The sequence below is a fragment of the Aquarana catesbeiana genome, linkage group LG07 (assembly GCF_042186555.1).
Source record: "Aquarana catesbeiana isolate 2022-GZ linkage group LG07, ASM4218655v1, whole genome shotgun sequence".
NCBI classification, from domain to species: Eukaryota; Metazoa; Chordata; class Amphibia; order Anura; family Ranidae; genus Aquarana; species Aquarana catesbeiana.
In genome coordinates, this window is record NC_133330.1 from 343,064,835 (window position 1) to 343,084,765 (window position 19,931).

Consider the following 19,931-nt stretch of genomic DNA (forward strand, 5'->3'; position numbering starts at 1 on the left):
ACACAGCGTCCACCCCCAACACAGCGTCCACCCCCAACACAGCGTCCACCCCCAACACAGCGTCCACCCCCAACACAGCGTCCACCCCCAACACACCCCCAACACAGCGTCCACCCCCAACACAGCGTCCACCCCCAACACACCCCCAACACAGCGTCCACCCCCAACACAGCGTCACCTCAAATAACCACTCGCAGACGGATAGAAGCAAAATCATTTTATTGGATGTGAGTGGTGGCGCCGCGCCACACTGCTCTGCAGTCATACATGAGCACTCCCAGCAACAATCGACACCCTCCGTTCTCCGAACCGCCATCCCCCGGAACGTCTGCCGGGATTTATGGAATCGAGGCGATTGATCCATTTTGACTGTTTTCAACAAAATAAAAAAAAAAAAAAAAAATCCACACAAACCTTTCATTCAATTCAGATCTCTCGGCACTCGGGTGCTACGTCTAACCAGAACGGGTCAGGTCACCCCCCCCCCTCCCCCCACCCCATGTAAGAGTATAAAAAATGGAAATAAAGCCACACGCACACACAGAAGTACCTTCACAGTGGACACAGCGCTCGCTCGCTCGCAGTAAACCTTCACACTGCTGCAGTAAACAGAAGCTTCCTGTGATCGCGCTGTCGGGTTGGGCAGTTGGGGGTTTCGGGCCGGGATCGAACCCTCGGAGAATATAGGAAATAAATGGTACATTTCCTTGGTGGTTCCAGGACTGATATCTAAATATACCTATTCTACCTACTACAGGCTAGAAGATGAAGGCAGCCAATGGCAGCACCTCTGCACCCCAAAGCAAAAATTCTCCAGCGGGGGAGGGGAGAAGTAATCCGACTGAAGGCCAAAAACAATACAGAAATGTATTACCTGACAGAGCGGCCGGGGGGACTCTGAGAAATGACCGGACCCAATATTGCGATGTGCACCCCCCCCTCCCCCGTACTGTAAACATTGTCTGGTAGACACATACAGTGTCCATATCTCTAACAGGACACCGGCCAACATAAAGGCTTGCTACGCATGTCACTCCACATACATGTGACACGGACAATCCACAGCAAGCAGCAGAACCCTCCCCGGGAAGCCCCGGAGCCTCGATAATAACTCGCTGTGCGCCCACTACAACACGACAGACTTCTCCCCCGAGCAGACGCTACGCTCCTCTACTTCTTCACTTACCCACCCGGCTACACTATTTCTATCTGCGGCTAAATGGCTCACTGTTTAAATGCTATAAAAACTGTAAACATGGCAAAAAAGTACCTTAGAGCTTAAAATAACAATAAAAAAGAAAAAAAAAAAAAAAAAAAAAAGGAAACAAGAGGGAGGACATATCATGACAACAAGGATCCAGAAGAGGGAGCTGATAAGTCAGACCTGTAATGACAACAAAGGGCCAGAAGAGGGAGCTAAGTCAGACCTGTAATGACAACAAAGGGCCAGAAGAGGGAGCTAAGTCAGACCTGTAATGACAACAAAGGGCCAGAAGAGGGAGCTGATAAGTCAGACCTGTAATGACAACAAAGGGCCAGAAGAGGGAGCTGATAAGTCAGAAGACCTGTAATGACAACAAAGGGCCAGAAGAGGGAGCTGGTAATTCAGACCTGTAATGACAACATAGGGCCAGAAGAGGGAGCTAATAAGTCAGACCTGTAATGACAACAAAGGGCCAGAAGAGGGAGCTGATAAGTCAGACCTGTAATGACAACAAAGGGCCAGAAGAGGGAGCTGATAAGTCAGACCTGTAATGACAACAAAGGGCCAGAAGAGGGAGCTGATAAGTCAGACCTGTAATGACAACATAGGGCCAGAAGAGGGAGCTGATAAGTCAGACCTGTAATGACAACATAGGGCCAGAAGAGGGAGCAGGAAGAAGCCGTCAGGTCATCTGACCACCCCGATCGATGAAAAGAATTTGTACATTGGTGGAAAGTCGGACTATTCTATGTCCTGGTTACAGATATTCGAACATTTTTGGACAATTCTAACTTGAAATTTGGCAAGAAAAAAAAAAAAAAACCTTAAGAGTGATGCTATGTGGGCAATTATTCATATCTTGTTAGGTGAGAAAAGTAATCACTTCCTGGGAATCATTAGTGGTAGATTAATATTGATGAGCTGAGTAGACTGTCAGTAAGTGGTTAAATGCCTCAGCAGTAAGCGGTGGCGGGGGGGTTTACAAAGGCGATCACAGAGAGGAGAGCGATGAAGGGGGAGAGAAAGATGCTGGGGAGGGCAACGGAGGGGAGAGAGCGTCGCAAGGGGAGAATGATGCAGGGAGGTGGGGTGGGGAAAAGAGCGACAGAGGGGGAGAGCGATGCAGGGGGAATGGGGACAAGAGCGACGGGGGGAGATCGACGCAGGGGGAACGGGGACAAGAGGAGGAGAGCGATGCAGGGGGAACGGGGACAAGAGGGGGAGAGCGATGCAGGGGGAACGGGGACAAGAGGGGGAGAGCGATGCAGGGGGAACGGGGACAAGAGGGGGAGAGCGATGCAGGGGGAACGGGGACAAGAGGGGGAGAGCGATGCAGGGGGAACGGGGACAAGAGGGGGAGAGCGATGCAGGGGGAACGGGGACAAGAGGGGGAGAGCGATGCAGGGGGAACGGGGACAAGAGGGGGAGAGCGATGCAGGGGGAACGGGGACAAGAGGGGGAGAGCGATGCAGGGGGAACGGGGACAAGAGCATCAGAGGGGGAGAGCGATGCAGGGGGAACGGGGACAAGAGCATCAGAGGGGGAGAGCGATGCAGGGGCAATGGGGACAAGAGCGACAGGGGGGAGAGCGATGCAGGGGGAATGGGGACAAGAGCGACAGGGGGGAGAGCGATGCAGGGGCAATGGGGACAAGAGGGGGGAGCAATGCAGGGGGAATGGGGACAAGAGGGGGAGAGCGATGCAGGGGGAATGGGGACAAGAGCGTCAGAGGGGGAGAGCGACGCAGGGGGAACGGGGACAAGAGCATCAGAGGGGGAGAGCGACGCAGAGGCAATGGGGACAAGAGGGGGGAGCGATGCAGGGGGAATGAGGACAAGAGGGGGAGAGCGATGCAGGGGGAATGAGGACAAGAGGGGGAGAGCGATGCAGGGGGAATGGGGACAAGAGCGTCAGAGGGGGAGAGCGACGCAGGGGGAACGGGGACAAGAGCATCAGAGGGGGAGAGCGACGCAGGGGCAATGGGGACAAGAGGGGGGAGCGATGCAGGGGGAATGAGGACAAGAGGGGGGAGCGATGCAGGGGGAATGGGGACAAGAGTGTCAGAGGGGGAGAGCGACGCAGGGGGAATGGGGACAAGAGCATCAGAGGGGGAGAGCGATGCAGGGGGAACGGGTACAAGAGCATCAGAGGGGGAGAGTGATGCAGGGGGAACGGGGACAAGAGCATCAGAGGGGGAGAGCGATGCAGGGGCAATGGGGACAAGAGCGACAGGGGGGAGAGCGATGCAGGGGGAATGGGGACAAGAGGGGGGAGCGATGCAGGGGGAATGAGGACAAGAGGGGGGGAATGAGGACAAGAGGGGGAGAGCGATGCAGGGGGAATGGGGACAAGTGTCAGAGGGGGAGAGCGACGCAGGGGGAAGGGGGACAAGAGCATCAGAGGGGGAGAGCGATGCAGGGGGAACGGGTACAAGAGCATCAGAGGGGGAGAGCGATGCAGGGGGAACGGGGACAAGAGCATCAGAGGGGGAGAGCGATGCAGGGGGAACGGGGACAAGAGCATCAGAGGGGGAGAGCGATGCAGGGGGAACGGGGACAAGAGCATCAGAGGGGGAGAGCGATGCAGGGGCAATGGGGACAAGAGCATCAGAGGAGGAGAGCGATGCAGGGGCAATGGGGACAAGAGCGACAGGGGGGAGAGCGATGCAGGGGGAATGGGGACAAGAGCGACAGGGGGGAGAGCGATGCAGGGGCAATGGGGACAAGAGGGGGGAGCAATGCAGGGGGAATGGGGACAAGAGGGGGAGAGCGATGCAGGGGGAATGGGGACAAGAGCGTCAGAGGGGGAGAGCGACGCAGGGGGAACGGGGACAAGAGCATCAGAGGGGGAGAGCGACGCAGAGGCAATGGGGACAAGAGGGGGGAGCGATGCAGGGGGAATGAGGACAAGAGGGGGAGAGCGATGCAGGGGGAATGAGGACAAGAGGGGGAGAGCGATGCAGGGGGAATGGGGACAAGAGCGTCAGAGGGGGAGAGCGACGCAGGGGGAACGGGGACAAGAGCATCAGAGGGGGAGAGCGACGCAGGGGCAATGGGGACAAGAGGGGGGAGCGATGCAGGGGGAATGGGGACAAGAGGGGGGAGCGATGCAGGGGGAATGGGGACAAGAGTGTCAGAGGGGGAGAGCGACGCAGGGGGAATGGGGACAAGAGCATCAGAGGGGGAGAGCGATGCAGGGGGAACGGGTACAAGAGCATCAGAGGGGGAGAGTGATGCAGGGGGAACGGGGACAAGAGCATCAGAGGGGGAGAGCGATGCAGGGGCAATGGGGACAAGAGCGACAGGGGGGAGAGCGATGCAGGGGGAATGGGGACAAGAGGGGGGAGCGATGCAGGGGGAATGAGGACAAGAGGGGGGGAATGAGGACAAGAGGGGGAGAGCGATGCAGGGGGAATGGGGACAAGTGTCAGAGGGGGAGAGCGACGCAGGGGGAATGGGGACAAGAGCATCAGAGGGGGAGAGCGATGCAGGGGGAACGGGTACAAGAGCATCAGAGGGGGAGAGCGATGCAGGGGGAACGGGGACAAGAGCATCAGAGGGGGAGAGCGATGCAGGGGGAACGGGGACAAGAGCATCAGAGGGGGAGAGCGATGCAGGGGCAATGGGGACAAGAGCATCAGAGGAGGAGAGCGATGCAGGGGCAATGGGGACAAGAGCGACAGGGGGGAGAGCGATGCAGGGGGAATGGGGACAAGAGGGGGGAGCGATGCAGGGGGAATGAGGACAAGAGGGGGGGAATGAGGACAAGAGGGGGAGAGCGATGCAGGGGGAACGGGGACAAGAGTGTCAGAGGGGGAGAGCGACGCATGGGGAATGGGGACAAGAGCATCAGAGGGGGAGAGCGATGCAGGGGGAACGGGTACAAGAGCATCAGAGGGGGAGAGAGATGCAGGGGGAACGGGGACAAGAGCATCAGAGGGGGAGAGCGATGCAGGGGCAATGGGGACAAGAGCATCAGAGGGGGAGAGCGATGCAGGGGGAACGGGGACAAGAGCATCAGAGGGGGAGAGCGATGCAGGGGCAATGGGGACAAGAGCATCAAAGGAGGAGAGCGATGCAGGGGGAACGGGGACAAGAGCGTCAGAGGGGGAGAGCGATGCAGGGGGAACAGGGACAAGAGCATCAGAGGGGGAGAGCGATGCAGGGGCAATGGGGACAAGAGCGTCAGAGGGGGAGAGCGACGCAGGGGCAATGGGGACAAGAGGGGGGAGCGATGCAGGGGGAATGGGGACAAGAGGGGAGAGCGACGCAGGGGGAATGGGGACAAGAGGGGAGAGCGACGCAGGGGGAATGGGGACAAGAGCGATGCAGGGGGAATGGGGACAAGAGCGATAGAGGGGGTGAGCAAAGAGGGGGAGGGGGTGTAGAGCGACGCGCATGTGGGGGAGGGGGATGGGATGGGGAGAAAATGCAGGGGGGGCCCAAGTGACGCAGGGGAGAGGGTAACGCAGGTGAACAATGCAGGGGAGAGAGCGACGTGGGGGGCAAGTGACGCAGGGGGGGAGCTGTGTGTCAGGCTATCTATTGTCTGATTATTCAGGTGGAAGCCGCACCAAGTATAGAACAGATATCCGGCCGGGAAATACGCGAGATCTGCCGGGGGAAGGAAGCGGATTCTCTCTGTGACCAACTTTATAAATCTCCCCCATTTCCTCCTTCAAGCAATAATTTCCTGTCTGCTCATAGAAAAGGAATCTACAGGATGTGTCTATGGGAAGGATGGGGATTGGGGGTACCCTGTATAAGCGGCAGTTGGGGGGGGGGGGGGAGGGGGGGTTACAGAATTTTACTGCAGATTCAAGAAAAAAAAAAAACAAAGCAAGTTTCTTCAGACACGGAAAGACAAGGGAGGTTCTCTTTACAGAAATGTACACAGCACACACACAGTCCAGGCTCACACAAGGCTGCTATGTTTTCCTGTCTGTCTGTGAGGGGGGGCAGTCTGCTTTCCCCTCCCCCTGCAGCTTCTGGCTCAGCCCACCCAGTGACTGAGACCTGACCGCAGGGTGGTCCGCGGAGGAGGGGAGCTCCGAGCTCTTAGTGTCCATCTGCTGGCCGATGGCGGCCGCGGTGCACTCGTTCAGAGACGAGCATGTCCTGAAAACTCCCTCGGCATAGGCGGCCTTCATGCTCTGAACGGACTCGGACCTTGAAATATCGGACCTCTTCTGCATGTTCTCCCACTTTCCCGACTGGTGGCCGCCCTCTTTGGATCCCGGCACGGCGAGCTTCACCGGTCCCAGGACACTTGTGGCCATCGGTGTGGCGGAAGAAGCAGCTCTGTCACCCAGCACCACCGCGGTCTCGCCAGGATCGAGTAAAGTGCATTGCGTTTCGGGTCCCTGCTGCCCCCGGTCACCGGCAGTTGTCAAATATTGCACGTTCGCAGCTGGGCAGGGGGTTGAAGGGGCGGGGCAGGGGGTGGCAGGGGCGGGGCAGTGTACCGCATCAGTCTGTGAAGTGGCTGTAGAAGGTGTGGGGGCGATCTCAGGAACACCAGCCTGAGGACACGCGGGCACCTCTATCTTTTCGGAGTCTACGGGGAGGGCAACGCCAGGCTGCATCCCCGCACTCTGCGGACTGTCGCAGCGGCTCAGTTCATGGAGTGGTTTCGCGGGCACGTGCGGACCTTCGTGGGCCTGACTGGTATTGTGCTTTAGAGTTGCGGCTTGAGCAGCAGACGTCAGGTAAGACTCTGGGAGTGTTCTAGACTTGCACTCTGACAGCTTAGGACAGGATAAGTTGGGGGTAAGGGTGCCGGGCGCTTTTGATTCACTTCTACTCCGGGAGACGAGAAGCAGATAGGAGTCGCTGTCGCTTCTGCTCTTGCGTCGGGTCTGGAAGGAATCTTTCTCATCACTAAATCCGGAACCCGAATCCTGGTCCGCCCTGAAGGACAGCCTCCTCCCGTCCTGACTATCCTCCGAGCCGTCATCCGTCTCGTCCTCGGAGGAATCCACTTCTCGGATAGCCTCCTGTTTCTGCAGAGACTCCCTCCTCTCCACCCTGTCTTGGCGAATCGCCCCGAGCTTTCGCGACGACGGCTTGTGCAGCGTCCCTTTCTCTGCGATCCCCGCCTTCCCTCCGCTGCTCTCACTCAGGGACTCGGGCAGACATTGCAGGCTCAGGTCCCTCTGTAGGATCTCCTTCTTGAAGTCGGAGTGAGAGATGTCCAGACTGTGTTTCCGGGAGGAAGTCAGCTTCTTCTCCGAGGACAGCGAGCCCGACAACTTCTCCGCAGACTGGACCCTCTTCAGCAGCGGAGAACGGGGGGGCTCGGCGCTCTTCGGTCGGGAGATCTGGCGGACCAGGGGGGGAGAAGAATGCAGCTTCACCGGGAAGGATTGCATGAGGTTGCAGTTGCCCAAGCCGTGCCCCGGTAGAGGAGAGGGAGAGCGCTGGGGTGAGGTGGACTGCGACGTGGGGGACGGTGTATGTGCCAGAGGGGACAGTGGTATATTCCCTGCAGATTTTCTCCGAGGTGAGCGGTATTGCCGTTGCAGCTTCGGGGCCAGTCCGTGCAGAGAGCTGGGCCGGATGTGTCCAGAGCTGGCCGGGGAATTGGGAACGCTGGAGCTCGGAGAGCTGCTCTGGGAGGAGTTCCCGGCCACTGAGGAAAAGAAGTGAGAAAAAAACGATTTTAGATTCTGCCATTTACTAAAACTTAAAAAAAAAATAAAAAACATAAAAAATAAAGTCTATGTATAGCCAAAGCATTCATATTTTTTGGATAGGAACTCCGATCAGGTTGTTTTTTGCAATCTATGGGGATTTCCCTTCATTTCCTGTTCTGGAAACAAAACAGGAAGTGAGAGGAAATCTTTCAAAAAAAAAACATCTTGAACAGGTGCCCCCCCCCCCCCCCATGGGATGATTTCCCCTCTATTCCTGTACAATTCTGGATTCCCTGTCACTTGCTGTCTCATTGGTCACCAGAGAGCGGGTGAATCTCCCCAGCCGGGACAGCAGGCCGAAACATGCCTGGGGATTCCACTCCTATCACACTCTATCCAAATAATACAAATTTGAACTATACGTCACTATAAGGGGTGATAACGAGGCTCTCTCTAGCGGCTGCCTATGGGGGCACTAGTGCGGGGGTCTCTCCCGAGCCTCACTGTCTGTGTCTATAGACACAGACAGCATAGCCGGCCCCCGTGACACCAGGAAGTAAGGAGGGAGAGCCGCTGCAGACATGCACAGCGCTGGATACAATGAGCGCTCACTTAAGTATAAAGTGAGCTGAGGGGGGATCCTACTACCTAAACATTTTTACCTTAATGCAAAGAATGTATTAACCACTTAAGGACCGCCCACCGCAGTTGTACGTCGGCTGTTTGAAGTGAAATGCCGATGTTATGGAAGCAGATAGCTGCCATAATCCCGGTATCCTCTTCAAGAGCGGGCGGTCCGCTTTCAGATAAAAGTGGTCTCTGCGGTTGATTCGCCACGAGATCACTTTTATCAGGGGCGGGAGAGGGAAGGGGTAAACCCCCCCCCAAAAAAACCTTTACAATCACTTTAGGTAAAAAAATGTTTAGGTTTTATAAAAACACTTTAATGTTGGAAGACTTTAAAACTTATTCAGCAAAAAATAAAACTTTATGGACCAACAACCAATCATATCCCAGGGAAAGGCGGATCATAAATCAGGAAGAATCCTCATTGTTCCTCCAACATTGGAAATGTGCAGTATGACCCTCACCTGAGTGGGCGGAGTCTGGCGTGGAGCGGTAGCTCTGGGTCGGGGATCGCGGGGACAGAACGTGAGTCGGAGATCCCGGTACGCTCTCCCCGGACGACAGCGAGCGGTTCAGGGAGGACAGGCTGCGGCTGGTGTGCAGAAGTGACGCTTGTTTTGTGATCTTCCGAAACAGCGAACTTTTCTTCTTACTGCTAAAAAGAGGGACAAATCATCAAAGGAAACTCCTAAAAGTCTAAATTACAGATCCTAAAAACATTTCTACTGAATCTCACAATGACCTTTCCTGACATCAGACGGGCCCCGGGCACCACAGACAGGCCCCCCCCCCCCAGGAAGCTCCCGCCCCCGGACACCACAGACAGACAGCTCCCGCCCCCGGACACCACAGACAGACAGCTCCCGCCCCCGGACACCACAGACAGACAGCTCCCGCCCCCGGACACCACAGACAGACAGGTTATCCCCGGACACCACAGACAGACAGCTCCCGCCCCCGGACACCACAGACAGACAGGTTATCCTCGGACACCACAGACAGACAGGCCCCCCCCGACACCAGACAGACAGGCCCCCCCCCCGACACCAGACAGACAGACAGGCCCCCCCCCCCCCCCCCGGATACCACAGACTGTAGAACCCGCATTTACCTCTCTTGCCCATCTTTGCTTTTACTCTTCTTGTTGCGGCGAGCCATTTTAGATGTGTGACTGGACTTCCTCGCCGGCCCGACTTTTATCGAAGTGTTCTCAAAGGGAGTGGTGGATATGGAGACTTTATTGCCGCTCTGGAATATGTAATCAGATTTCATGTGATCAATACAATGAGCATCAATGATCAGAGAATACAATTTTCACACTGCATGACCGGTGGAGGGGGGGGGGGGGGGGAATACTAAATAATCTTTCAATATTTAAAGGGATTCTAAAGTTTGTCATTTTTATTTTTTTTGCTAAACATGTTATACTGACCCTGCTGCTCTGTAATGGCTTTGCACAGAGCAGCCCCGATACTCTTCTTTCTGGGTCCCCTGCTGGCACTCCTGGCTCCTCCCCACTGTCGATTGCCCCCAATAGCAAGCGTCTTGCTATGGGGGTATACTCCTGAGCCACGATCCTGTGAATGGACACTGAGAACCCCCACCCCGCTCTCTCCTCATTGGCTCACTTGCGGTGATTAACAACAGCAGGAGCCGTGAGGCGGCTATACCGGGGCTCAGAACGGGCGACTGCCGCTATTTAGGTCAGCGGGACTGGGGGGGGGGGGGGATTTTTCTGTAAAGGTGATCTCACCCTTTAAACATCATGTCATACTTACCTGTACCTCTGTTCCCACAGAGCAGTCCCTATTCTCCTTCTCAGGTGCCCCAGCAGCGCTCCTGGGGCCCCCTCCCCCCCCAATCAAGTTTCCACCATAGCAACCCCCCCCCCCCCCCCCCCGCACTGGCTGTGATTGACAGTAGCAGGAGCCAATGCTGTGTTTAAACCAATGAGGAGGCATGCACATCGCTGGATGGAGATGGGGCTCAGGTAAGTATGAGGGGGGGCTGGGGGGAGATCTGCACTCAGGTTTTTTACCTTAATGTAAACCTTAGGTAAAAGGGAGGGGAGCTGCATGCAAAAGGTTCTTTACCTAAATGCAGAGAATGAATTAAATTATAAAACCTTCAGCATAGTGCTATAAAGGTTGGTGACCCCCCCTCCCCCCCCCGGATTTATACGAACAGCGAAGACAGACAGAATGCGCACAGCACTGTATCTAGTGGTCATCCCACCAATGTATGGAAAGCTTTTCTATGGTTCCCTACAGTGTCCTACCTTCAGGATCAGCTCCACAACCTCGGTATGGACCAATCCATGGACGGGTTCCCCGTTGACATGAGTGATGAGATCACCTTCTCGCAGTCCAGCCTCGTTTGCAGGACCGTCCTCCTCCACATGCTGGAATTGAAGATATTATTATACAGGATTTATATAGTGATATACAGACATGTTCTGTATTCCCAAAAGTTTAACCACTTGCCGACCAGCCGCTGTTGTCAAACTGCGGCAGGTCGGTTCGATCCCGAGAATCGCCGTACTGCTGCACAGCGGGGGGAGCCAATGCGCGTTGCCGGCGGCCGCAATGTCCACTGGCCACCCTCGATCGCTCCACAGAGAGCCAGAACGGGGATCTGTCAATGTAAACAAACAGATCCCTGTTCTGCCAGGGGAGTACAGAGTGATCGTCTGTTCCCAGTGATCAGGAACAGCGATCTCTCTCCTTCTCCAGTCAGTCCCCTCCCCCTCCACAGTTAGAAACACCTCCCTAGGAAAAACTTAACCCCCTGATCGCCCCCTAGCGTTATAACCTCTTCCCTGCCAGTGTCCTTTATACAGTAAATCGGTGCATTTTTATAGAACTGATCGATGTATAAATGTCACTGGTCCCAAAAAAAAGTGTCAAAAGTGTCCGATCCGTCCGCCGTAATGTCGCAGTTCCGCTAAAAATCGCTGATCACCGACATTACTAGGAAAAAAAGAAAATTAAAATGCCATAAACATATCCCCTATTTTGTAGACGCTATAACTTTTGCTCAAGCCAATCAATATACGCTTATTGTGTTTTTTTTTTTACCAAAAACATGTAGAAGTATACATATTGGCTTAAACTGATGAAAAAATGATTTATTTTATTTTTGGATATTATAGCAAAAAGTAAAAAATATTGATTTTTTTCAAAATTGGCGCTTTTTTTGTTTATAGCGCAAAAAATAAAAAACGCAGAGGTGATGAAATACCACCAAAAGAAAGCTCTATTTGTGGGGAAAAAAAAGAATGTCAATTTTGTTTGGGTGCAGCGTTTTTGTTTGGGTACAGTGACGCAGTGCCGTATCACAAAAAAATGGCCTGGTCATGAAGGGGTAAAATCTTCCGGTCCTTAAGTGGTTAAAGGATAAGGTCACCTTTGGTTGTATTCAGGGTGTAACATGTAAGCAAATACTACCTCCCTACACCCCCACAGTGACAGTGGGCAGGGGATCCTCTTCCCGCACCCGCTGTCAAAATTGAAAAGCAATGCGGCAATGTGCAGGGCTCCGCCCACATGGCTGTATCACTCATTCGCAGCTTCCTGTGACTGCGTGAACTACAAGTACTGTGTGTCATGGCAGCAGGCGGCTTGTAGTTCTCAGTGCATCGCGGGTGCAATGCTTTACAGGCTGCAGGGCAAAAAAACAAAAACAAAAAAAAAAAAGATACATTTTTTTACCTGCAAAAAGATGTGCATTTATTATTATTTTTTTTTTTTTTACAAAAAGGTGAACTTAGCCCTCTGAACCTCCTGGGACAATCACTTCATGATACGGATATAAGAGCAGTGAAGAAATTCTACCCAAATAACCACAACTCCGTGTGATTACATATTCAGTTATAGAGCTGTGGTAAGATAAATGTGTATAAATACAGATATATATTGCGGAGACCAGACAAGTCCACTACACCGAGGTTTCCAACCAGGGTACCGCAAAGAGCCCCTAGCGGTGCAGCGGCAAAACGGCATATAGCCCATTACAGTCATATCATATACTCTTAACCGCTTGCCGACCGCCCCCAAAACATAATGGCTGTTCTGTGTTTCTGAACCAATACCAATAAACATTTTTGGTGCTCCTATTGGACTTTATACACCTGTCTTTAAATACGGTGCCCTGATTTTTTTTGTTGAGAAGGGCCTCGCCAAATCCATTGCGCCTTACCCCAATCTGACTGATCTACCGATACTTTAAATTCAGAGCCTCATTGTTGAAGGAGTGGAAAAGGTGCACTCACCCAGACCATGTGATGTACGGTGTAGATGTCACTGTCCCCCATGTACACACGGATGGCTCTCAGAGTGAAGCCGTACTTCTTTCCGGCACGGTGAATGAGAATTGGCGGTTTGAGGTGGGAGACGGCGGGGGAGAAGTCACGGCTCGGGGAGGAGTCCCGGGATGACGGGTTGGAGGACAGAGAACGCGGGGACATGGGACTGGCCAGAGGAGAGCACATGTGGTGATCTGTGCAGAGGAAAGACTTTATTAGTACAGAACAGCCATAGGAAATGTTCATCTCTCGATATTCTACACATGCTGCACATCAATTACATACATACACTTACATCCCATATATATATATATATATATATATATATATATATATATATATATATATATATATATATATATATATATATATATATATATATATATATATATATATATTTCAGGTACTTATATAGCGCCATCTATTTTATATATATATATATATATATTCTGACTCTCTGTATTCTACCTATATATCCACCCCCCCCCTATTCTCTCTCTCCCCCCTCCCCTCATTTTTTTTTGGGGGGGGAGCAAAAAAAATTTGAAAAAAAAAACCCATCAATTGCAGCCACTGTGCCCAATAAATGCTGCCAGTGTGACCCCTGCCCGCTTGTTGTGTGCCCGGCACTTACCCTGTCTTGGTGGGCCAGCGGGTGACAGCAATGAGCGGGGTCCTTCGTGCGTCTCCTGCCGTCCTCATCTCCCGATAGGCTTCCAATAGCGGCGCCTGTCATTTCACCCAATCAGGTGACAGGTAACAGACCAGAGCACCTGATTGGCGGAGAGGCGGGTTAGTGTTAGGAAAGCGAATATTCATTCACTTTCTAACACAGCTGAGCGACCTGCGAGTGCCCAGCATGGCGCTCTCAGGTCACTTTTTTTGATGCCTATGGCTCTAATCAGGTGCTTCAAAAACACCCCCCGCCACTGTAATTCAGACGCTCGGCGCCCAAAAAGGGGCTGAACGCTCCTGAATAGGGGGTGGCAGCGGCGGCCATAGATGCAATGCATGAATCTATCTATTGGTGATAGAGGGGGTGGCAAGAGAAAGGAGGCAGCGCCCATTCTCTCTCTATATAAATCTTTTGCCCCCCCCCCCCTCTATATACACACACACACACACACACACACACACACACACACACACACATATATATATATATATATATATATATATATATATATACACACACACACATACATATATATATATATACATCCACTTTCTCTCTCCCTATAGATATCCATTAGTCTTGTCCTCTCTCTCTCTCTCTAAATCCATCCTTGATGAAAATCCATGCCCCAAAACATAACAGCGATCGTTCCTGGAACGTATGGCGTACCGGAGGGGATCATTAGGGACAGCGCTGTGGCAGATGCAGATTTGATGACTTTATTGACGGGTCGGGAAGTGCGTTTCTCTCCGGAGTCCCCGGACAGCAGCCGATGACGCGCTCTCCTCACAGCCAGGTCACTGATGGCCTTTGGGGAGGTGAAGTCGGAGTCCGTGCCGGCGATGTGCGTGCTCTGATCGGAGAAGTCGGCCGTGCTGCCTGCTGCAGATCACACAAAATCAAAGTCAGTAAATATACTAATAACAACTGCTTGTGATGGAAGGCTGAATCACAACTAGTTGCAGGCTGACACGTTTCACCCCAGAGATGGGCTTCATCAGAGATTAGAGTCCAGGCAGTGCTTCTAGTGTACACATCCGGAACAATAACGTTTTCTGAAAATGCTGACAGAATGCGGCCAGTCTTTGTGATTCAGCCTTCTATGGGGAGTGTGGACAAGCACCATCCTGCCTGCACCAGCCCTCCTTTATTTTGTTTCCCTGCTTGTAATAGAAGTCGTAATTGTTCGACACCCCAGGCCCCATACTGGGTGTGAACCAGCAAGGCCTCAGTTCCACCACAAGCCGTCTCACAGCTCTAGGGTGAGAGATATGTGGCCTTGGATTTAGAGAATGGCAGCTTCTATCAGAGGCTTCTAACAAAAATGTAGACAATAAAGTAGATGAGATATTTGACATCCCCTTAAATGCAGGCGGCCGGCCGCTCAGTGCTGGGTGATTACCTGTCAGGGTGGTGGAGGTGCTGATGTTACTGGAGGTAGAGGATGGAGTATTCGGTCCCAGATCTTCATCCAGTTTCAGTTCTCGCTCCACAGGCTGCGCGGCTCCCTTGTGGGAGGAGGAGGTCGGCGTTGACGCAGTTTCATGCAGGGCTGCTTTCTTCTGCGACCGGAGTTCCTCTTCAGTGGAGATAGCGAAACGCGGCATGTCGATAAGAGTGGAGCAGCGCCTGCGCACCGTCAGCGGCGGGCTGGAGTCGCTCTCGGTGTGGGACGACTCTGAGGCTGAGAGACGTTTCCGGAGACTAAAAAGAGAAGAGAAGGAGGGAGATTGCGGCTCTGACTACAGGAAGCGGAGAGGAAACACATGCGTTAGACTACCGGCGGGCAGCGCGTGAAAGTGACGGAACTGTACGCGGTGTCTGCATCACCCAGATGGTTCATTCTCCACCCTTCCCGACAACCAGGACAGGGAGGGTCTGATTTGGTGACACAGACATTGCAAATAGTTCTCATTGCAGACACTTTTATAAATGGAATAGGGAAGGGTGGGGGGGAGGGGATTATGATGATTATGCAATCTTTGTAGCCTTTTAAGAAAAATCAATAGCAAAATTGTTATTCTTACTAACACGTATACAGAGCCCAGGTTCCGGCCTATAGGAGTTAAAAATGATCTACCATCCTGCGACTGGTGAATGCAGGGCACCTATAATGACCACTATCAGTGTGATTGGGACTCCACCTTTTAGCCATCAGCACAGCTACCTGGTAACTGCTAATTATTTCACCTGAGCTTTTCTAAAAGAGATCCAGAGGAATGTGCAGTCAGGTTCAGGTCACACTTATGATGGGGGATGGCTAAAGGGTGCAAAGGTCCCAATCATACAGATTAGGATTAGGGGGTTATAGTGTAGGGTTAAAGGGTACAGCTAAGAGGATAGATGTAGGAGGTAGGGTTTGGGGTTAAGGGGTAGGAATTAGAAGGTAGGGTTATGGGTTAGAGTTGGAGAGTGGGGTTAAAAGGTAAGGGTTGGAGAGTAGGGTTAGGGGGCTAGAGTTAGAGGGTAGGGTTGGGGTTAAAAGGGTAGAGTTAGGGGGTTAGAGAGATTAATATTATATGGCAGGGTTAGGGTTAGGTTTTTTGTTAGAATGGATTAGGGTTAGAAGGTAAAGTTAGGGGTTAGAGTTGGAGGGTGGCGTTAGAAGATTAGATTTAGAGGGCAGGGCTAGGGTTAGAAGGTTTGTGTTAGAATGGGTTAGAGCAGTGGTCTCCAAACTGCAGCCCGGGGGCCCTTCACTTGCCTTTATCTGGCCCTTGGGACACTATTCCACCAACTGACACCAATGATGGAGCACTGTTCTTCTCATTGTTGTCAACAATGGGGCACTATTACTCCCATTAAAACCAACGACAGGGGCATTTTCTACTTCCACTGGCCACAGTCCGGCCCCCCTAAAGCTTGAAGGACAGTAAACTGGTCCTTTGCATAGAACGTTTGGAGACCCCTGGGTCAGAGGGTAGAGTTAGGGGGTTAGAGTTGGAGGGTAGCATTAAGAGATCAGAATTAGAGGGCAGTGTTAGGGTTAGAATGGGTTAGAGGGTAGAAGGATAGGAGATTAGAATAAGTTTGGGTTATTGCATTGTCATGCAGTACTCATGGCGCAAGTTGTGGAAATGGGTGAGAGATTCTCTTCCATGTCCCACATGGAGAGTTGTCACCATGAATAGCATGGTGTGGCATGGGCCTCAGTGATAACAATTCGGAAAACTTTGCAGAAATATATATTTTTTAATACCCTCCTCATGCTTCTGGCTGTTATAAGTCTCTATTCTTTCCTAAGCTGGGGTGGTTCTGATGTCATGTCGCTGTGATGTGCATGTCAAGTCGCTGTAATGTCATGTCATGTCGCTGTGATGTCATGTCATGTCGCTGTGATGTCATGTCATGTCGCTGTGATGTCATGTCATGTCGCTGTGATGTCATGTCATGTCGCTGTGATGTCATGTCATGTCGCTGTGATGTCGCTGTGATGTCATGTCATGTCGCTGTGATGTCATGTCATGTCGCTGTGATGTCATGTCATGTCGCTGTGATGTCATGTCATGTCGCTGTGATGTCATGTCATGTCGCTGTGATGTCATGTCATGTCACTGTGATGTCATGTCATGTCACTGTGATGTCATGTCATGTCGCTGTGATGTCGCTGTGATGTCATGTCGCTGTGATGTCATGTCATGTCGCTGTGATGTCATGTCATGTCGCTGTGATGTCATGTCATGTCGCTGTGATGTCATGTCATGTCTCTGTGATGTCATGTCATGTCTCTGTGATGTCATGTCATGTCTCTGTGATGTCATGTCATGTCTCTGTGATGTCATGTCATGTCTCTGTGATGTCATGTCGCTGTGATGCGATGCGATGGAAGATACAGGAACTCTGGAGGAATATTTACATTTCTGGCGATCCGATGATCCAGGTTCGGTCTCTGCTCTTCAGCCCCCCTAAGTTGTCTAACTTGTCGTCCTTCTCCTCGCTCAGGCTGCGTTTTGTGGGTGGGGGAGTTCTCTCCTCATGAACGGACAGGCGCTCCATGCTGCTGTATACCTGGAAATAGGCCGAGACAACTGGATAAAAAACCTAAAGGGCACCAAGATGGCCAGAAAGTAGCAGAAACTTCAATTCCTGACCCATGCTCTGCACCTCATACTGAAGTCCCCATTTCCAGATCTATCTACAGACTGAGGGAGCCACAACAGGTGCTGATATCTTGGAGCACTGAATGGCTGTACACAGGGCTGATCCCATTTATGATATTGGGGACAGATGTATAACTGTTATAACAAAACCTATGGAACAGAATATATCCTCTTCATCCACATTAACCTGGCAGATATTTTTTATGGAAATTGAAAAACAAAAATGTTTTTGTGTATAAGAAGTATAAAAGATCTTATTCCAGCAGATGGAATTTCCAAACTACGTGTATACATCAATGGAGAAAGCAGAAGTTTGTTAGCTCAGTACCAAACCTTGTACACTAGGTGGTGCTGTTGTCCTACAATTTCCCCTCAATTAGAAGTCTGAAATGTTTTGTACAATCTGTCCTATAGAAACTTGAGGAAAGAATCCTGTCTGTACTACCAGTTCCCAGCTCTATGGTACACAACCTCCCTGTGACTGTCTATACTACCAGATCCCAGCTCTATGGTACACAATCTCCCTGACTTTCTATACTATCAGATCCCAGCGTTATGGTACATGATCCCCCTGACTATACTACCAGCTCCCAGCTCTATGGTATATGATCCCCCTGGCTGTCTATACTACCGAATCCCAGCTCTATGTACACAACCCCCCTTACCGTTTATTACAACAAGATCCCAGCTCTATGGTACACAATCTCTGTTACGGTCTATACTACCAGATCCCAGCTCTGTGGTATACGATCCCCCTGGCTGTCTATACTACCAGATCCCAGCTCTGTGGTATACGATCCCCCTGGCTGTCTATACTACCAGATGCCAGCTCTATGGTACACAATCTACCTGTGATGGTCTTTACTACCAGATCCCAGCGCTATGGTATGCGATCCCCCTGGCTGTCTATACTACCAAATCCCAGCTCTATGTACACGACCCCCCTTACCGTTTATACTACCAGATCCCAGCTCTATGGTACAAGATCCCCGTTACTGTCTATACTACCAGATCCCAGCTCTATGGTATAAGATCCCCCTGTTAATGTCTATACTACCAGATCCCAGCTCTATGCTACAAGATCCCCTGACTGTCTATTTTACCAGATCCCAGCCCTCTGCTCTATGGCACACAATCTCCCTGTCTATACTAGCAGATTCCAGCTCTATGGCACACGATCCCCTTGATGGTCTATATTGCCAGATCCTAGCATTCTGCTCTATGGCACATGTTCCCCTGACTGGCTCCTAAGGTTAGTAGCTCTCATTTCTTTCCTGTCTCAGGCTCTGTAAGTGGAGGCAACGGGATATGGTTGGATTATAGGTGGTATGGGGGTATGGCGCTTCCTTATGAGATGTAGGCTACTTAATTAAAAGTGCGTTTGACAGTGACTAAACCAGATAGGTTACATAGTGTTCCAAACACAAAAAGTAAAGACTGTGAAATTCTTGCTCGGTGAACCCATAATTTATAAATCAAAAAACCTAAAAATATATGTATATGTATATGCACCCCCTATTATATTGCATATAACTCTGTGTAACAAATAGTGTCAAAAGGTGCCACTAGGTGCTGCTGCTGAGCAGCTAATGTAATAAATCCAACTTATATGTATGCAAATTTAGTGACATATACATATACCAATGTAGAAACATATATATGTCACATATACGTATATATATGACCGTGCAATCCACCATATAACTGTGCAATAAAGTGCAATATAGTGCAATCAAGTCCAAAAAAACCAAAAAACTGTAGATGACATCAAAATTGCAAAAAACAGAGGAAAGTATAATCTCAAGTGATGCGTCCCAGTTTTAAATAGCAGCAGAAAAGTTCCAACAGCTTAGTGACTTTGGTGCCCGCAGAGGTAAATCCGTGACTTCTGTGCTCCCCTTTTGGCTCCCCACTCACCAGCTTCCACTACCCCTGCAGGGGTGACAGACACTCTAGAATCCTAAAGCCGTCCTCTTATCCGGTATCCCGTGGTTGCTGAGATGGAATGGCCTCTCTCCCAGGAATTCCGGATTGTCACCTCATACCATATCCAGGAAGGGGATCGCCAGCAAAGCCCTCCTCTGTGTAATCCAGTGATGTCTCCGGAGAGGAGACATCACTGGATTACACAGAGGAGGGCTTTGCTGGCGATCCCCTTCCTGGATATGGTATGAGGTGACAATCCGGAATTCCTGGGAGAGAGGCCATTCCATCTCAGCAACCACGGGATACCGGATAAGAGGACGGCTTTAGGATTCTAGAGTGTCTGTCACCCCTGCAGGGGTAGTGGAAGCTGGTGAGTGGGGAGCCAAAAGGGGAGCACAGAAGTCACGGATTTACCTCTGCGGGCACCAAAGTCACTAAGCTGTTGGAACTTTTCTGCTGCT

At 51.5% G+C, this 19,931-nt stretch overlaps 1 protein-coding gene and 1 long non-coding RNA gene across 2 annotated transcripts in view; both read right to left on the reverse strand.

The window, feature by feature from the left end:
* Nucleotides 1-204: 204 nt before the first annotated feature.
* Nucleotides 205-2,422, reverse strand: LOC141103898 (uncharacterized). The gene is made up of 2 exons (XR_012235390.1): nucleotides 1,428-2,422; nucleotides 205-1,384 (listed from the first exon to the last, which is right to left on the reverse strand). It is a non-coding gene; the product is annotated as an uncharacterized lncRNA (long non-coding RNA).
* A 2,585-nt stretch (nucleotides 2,423-5,007) lies between these two features.
* Nucleotides 5,008-19,931, reverse strand: part of MAST2 (microtubule associated serine/threonine kinase 2) — a gene marked incomplete in the record, with an annotated part of 180,255 nt that continues 165,331 nt past the window's right edge. The window contains 8 exon segments of the mRNA XM_073593962.1: nucleotides 5,008-7,834; nucleotides 8,930-9,120; nucleotides 9,577-9,713; nucleotides 10,744-10,866; nucleotides 12,736-12,962; nucleotides 14,114-14,326; nucleotides 14,847-15,148; nucleotides 17,301-17,452. Coding sequence (XP_073450063.1) covers nucleotides 6,132-7,834; nucleotides 8,930-9,120; nucleotides 9,577-9,713; nucleotides 10,744-10,866; nucleotides 12,736-12,962; nucleotides 14,114-14,326; nucleotides 14,847-15,148; nucleotides 17,301-17,452 — 3,048 coding nt within the window.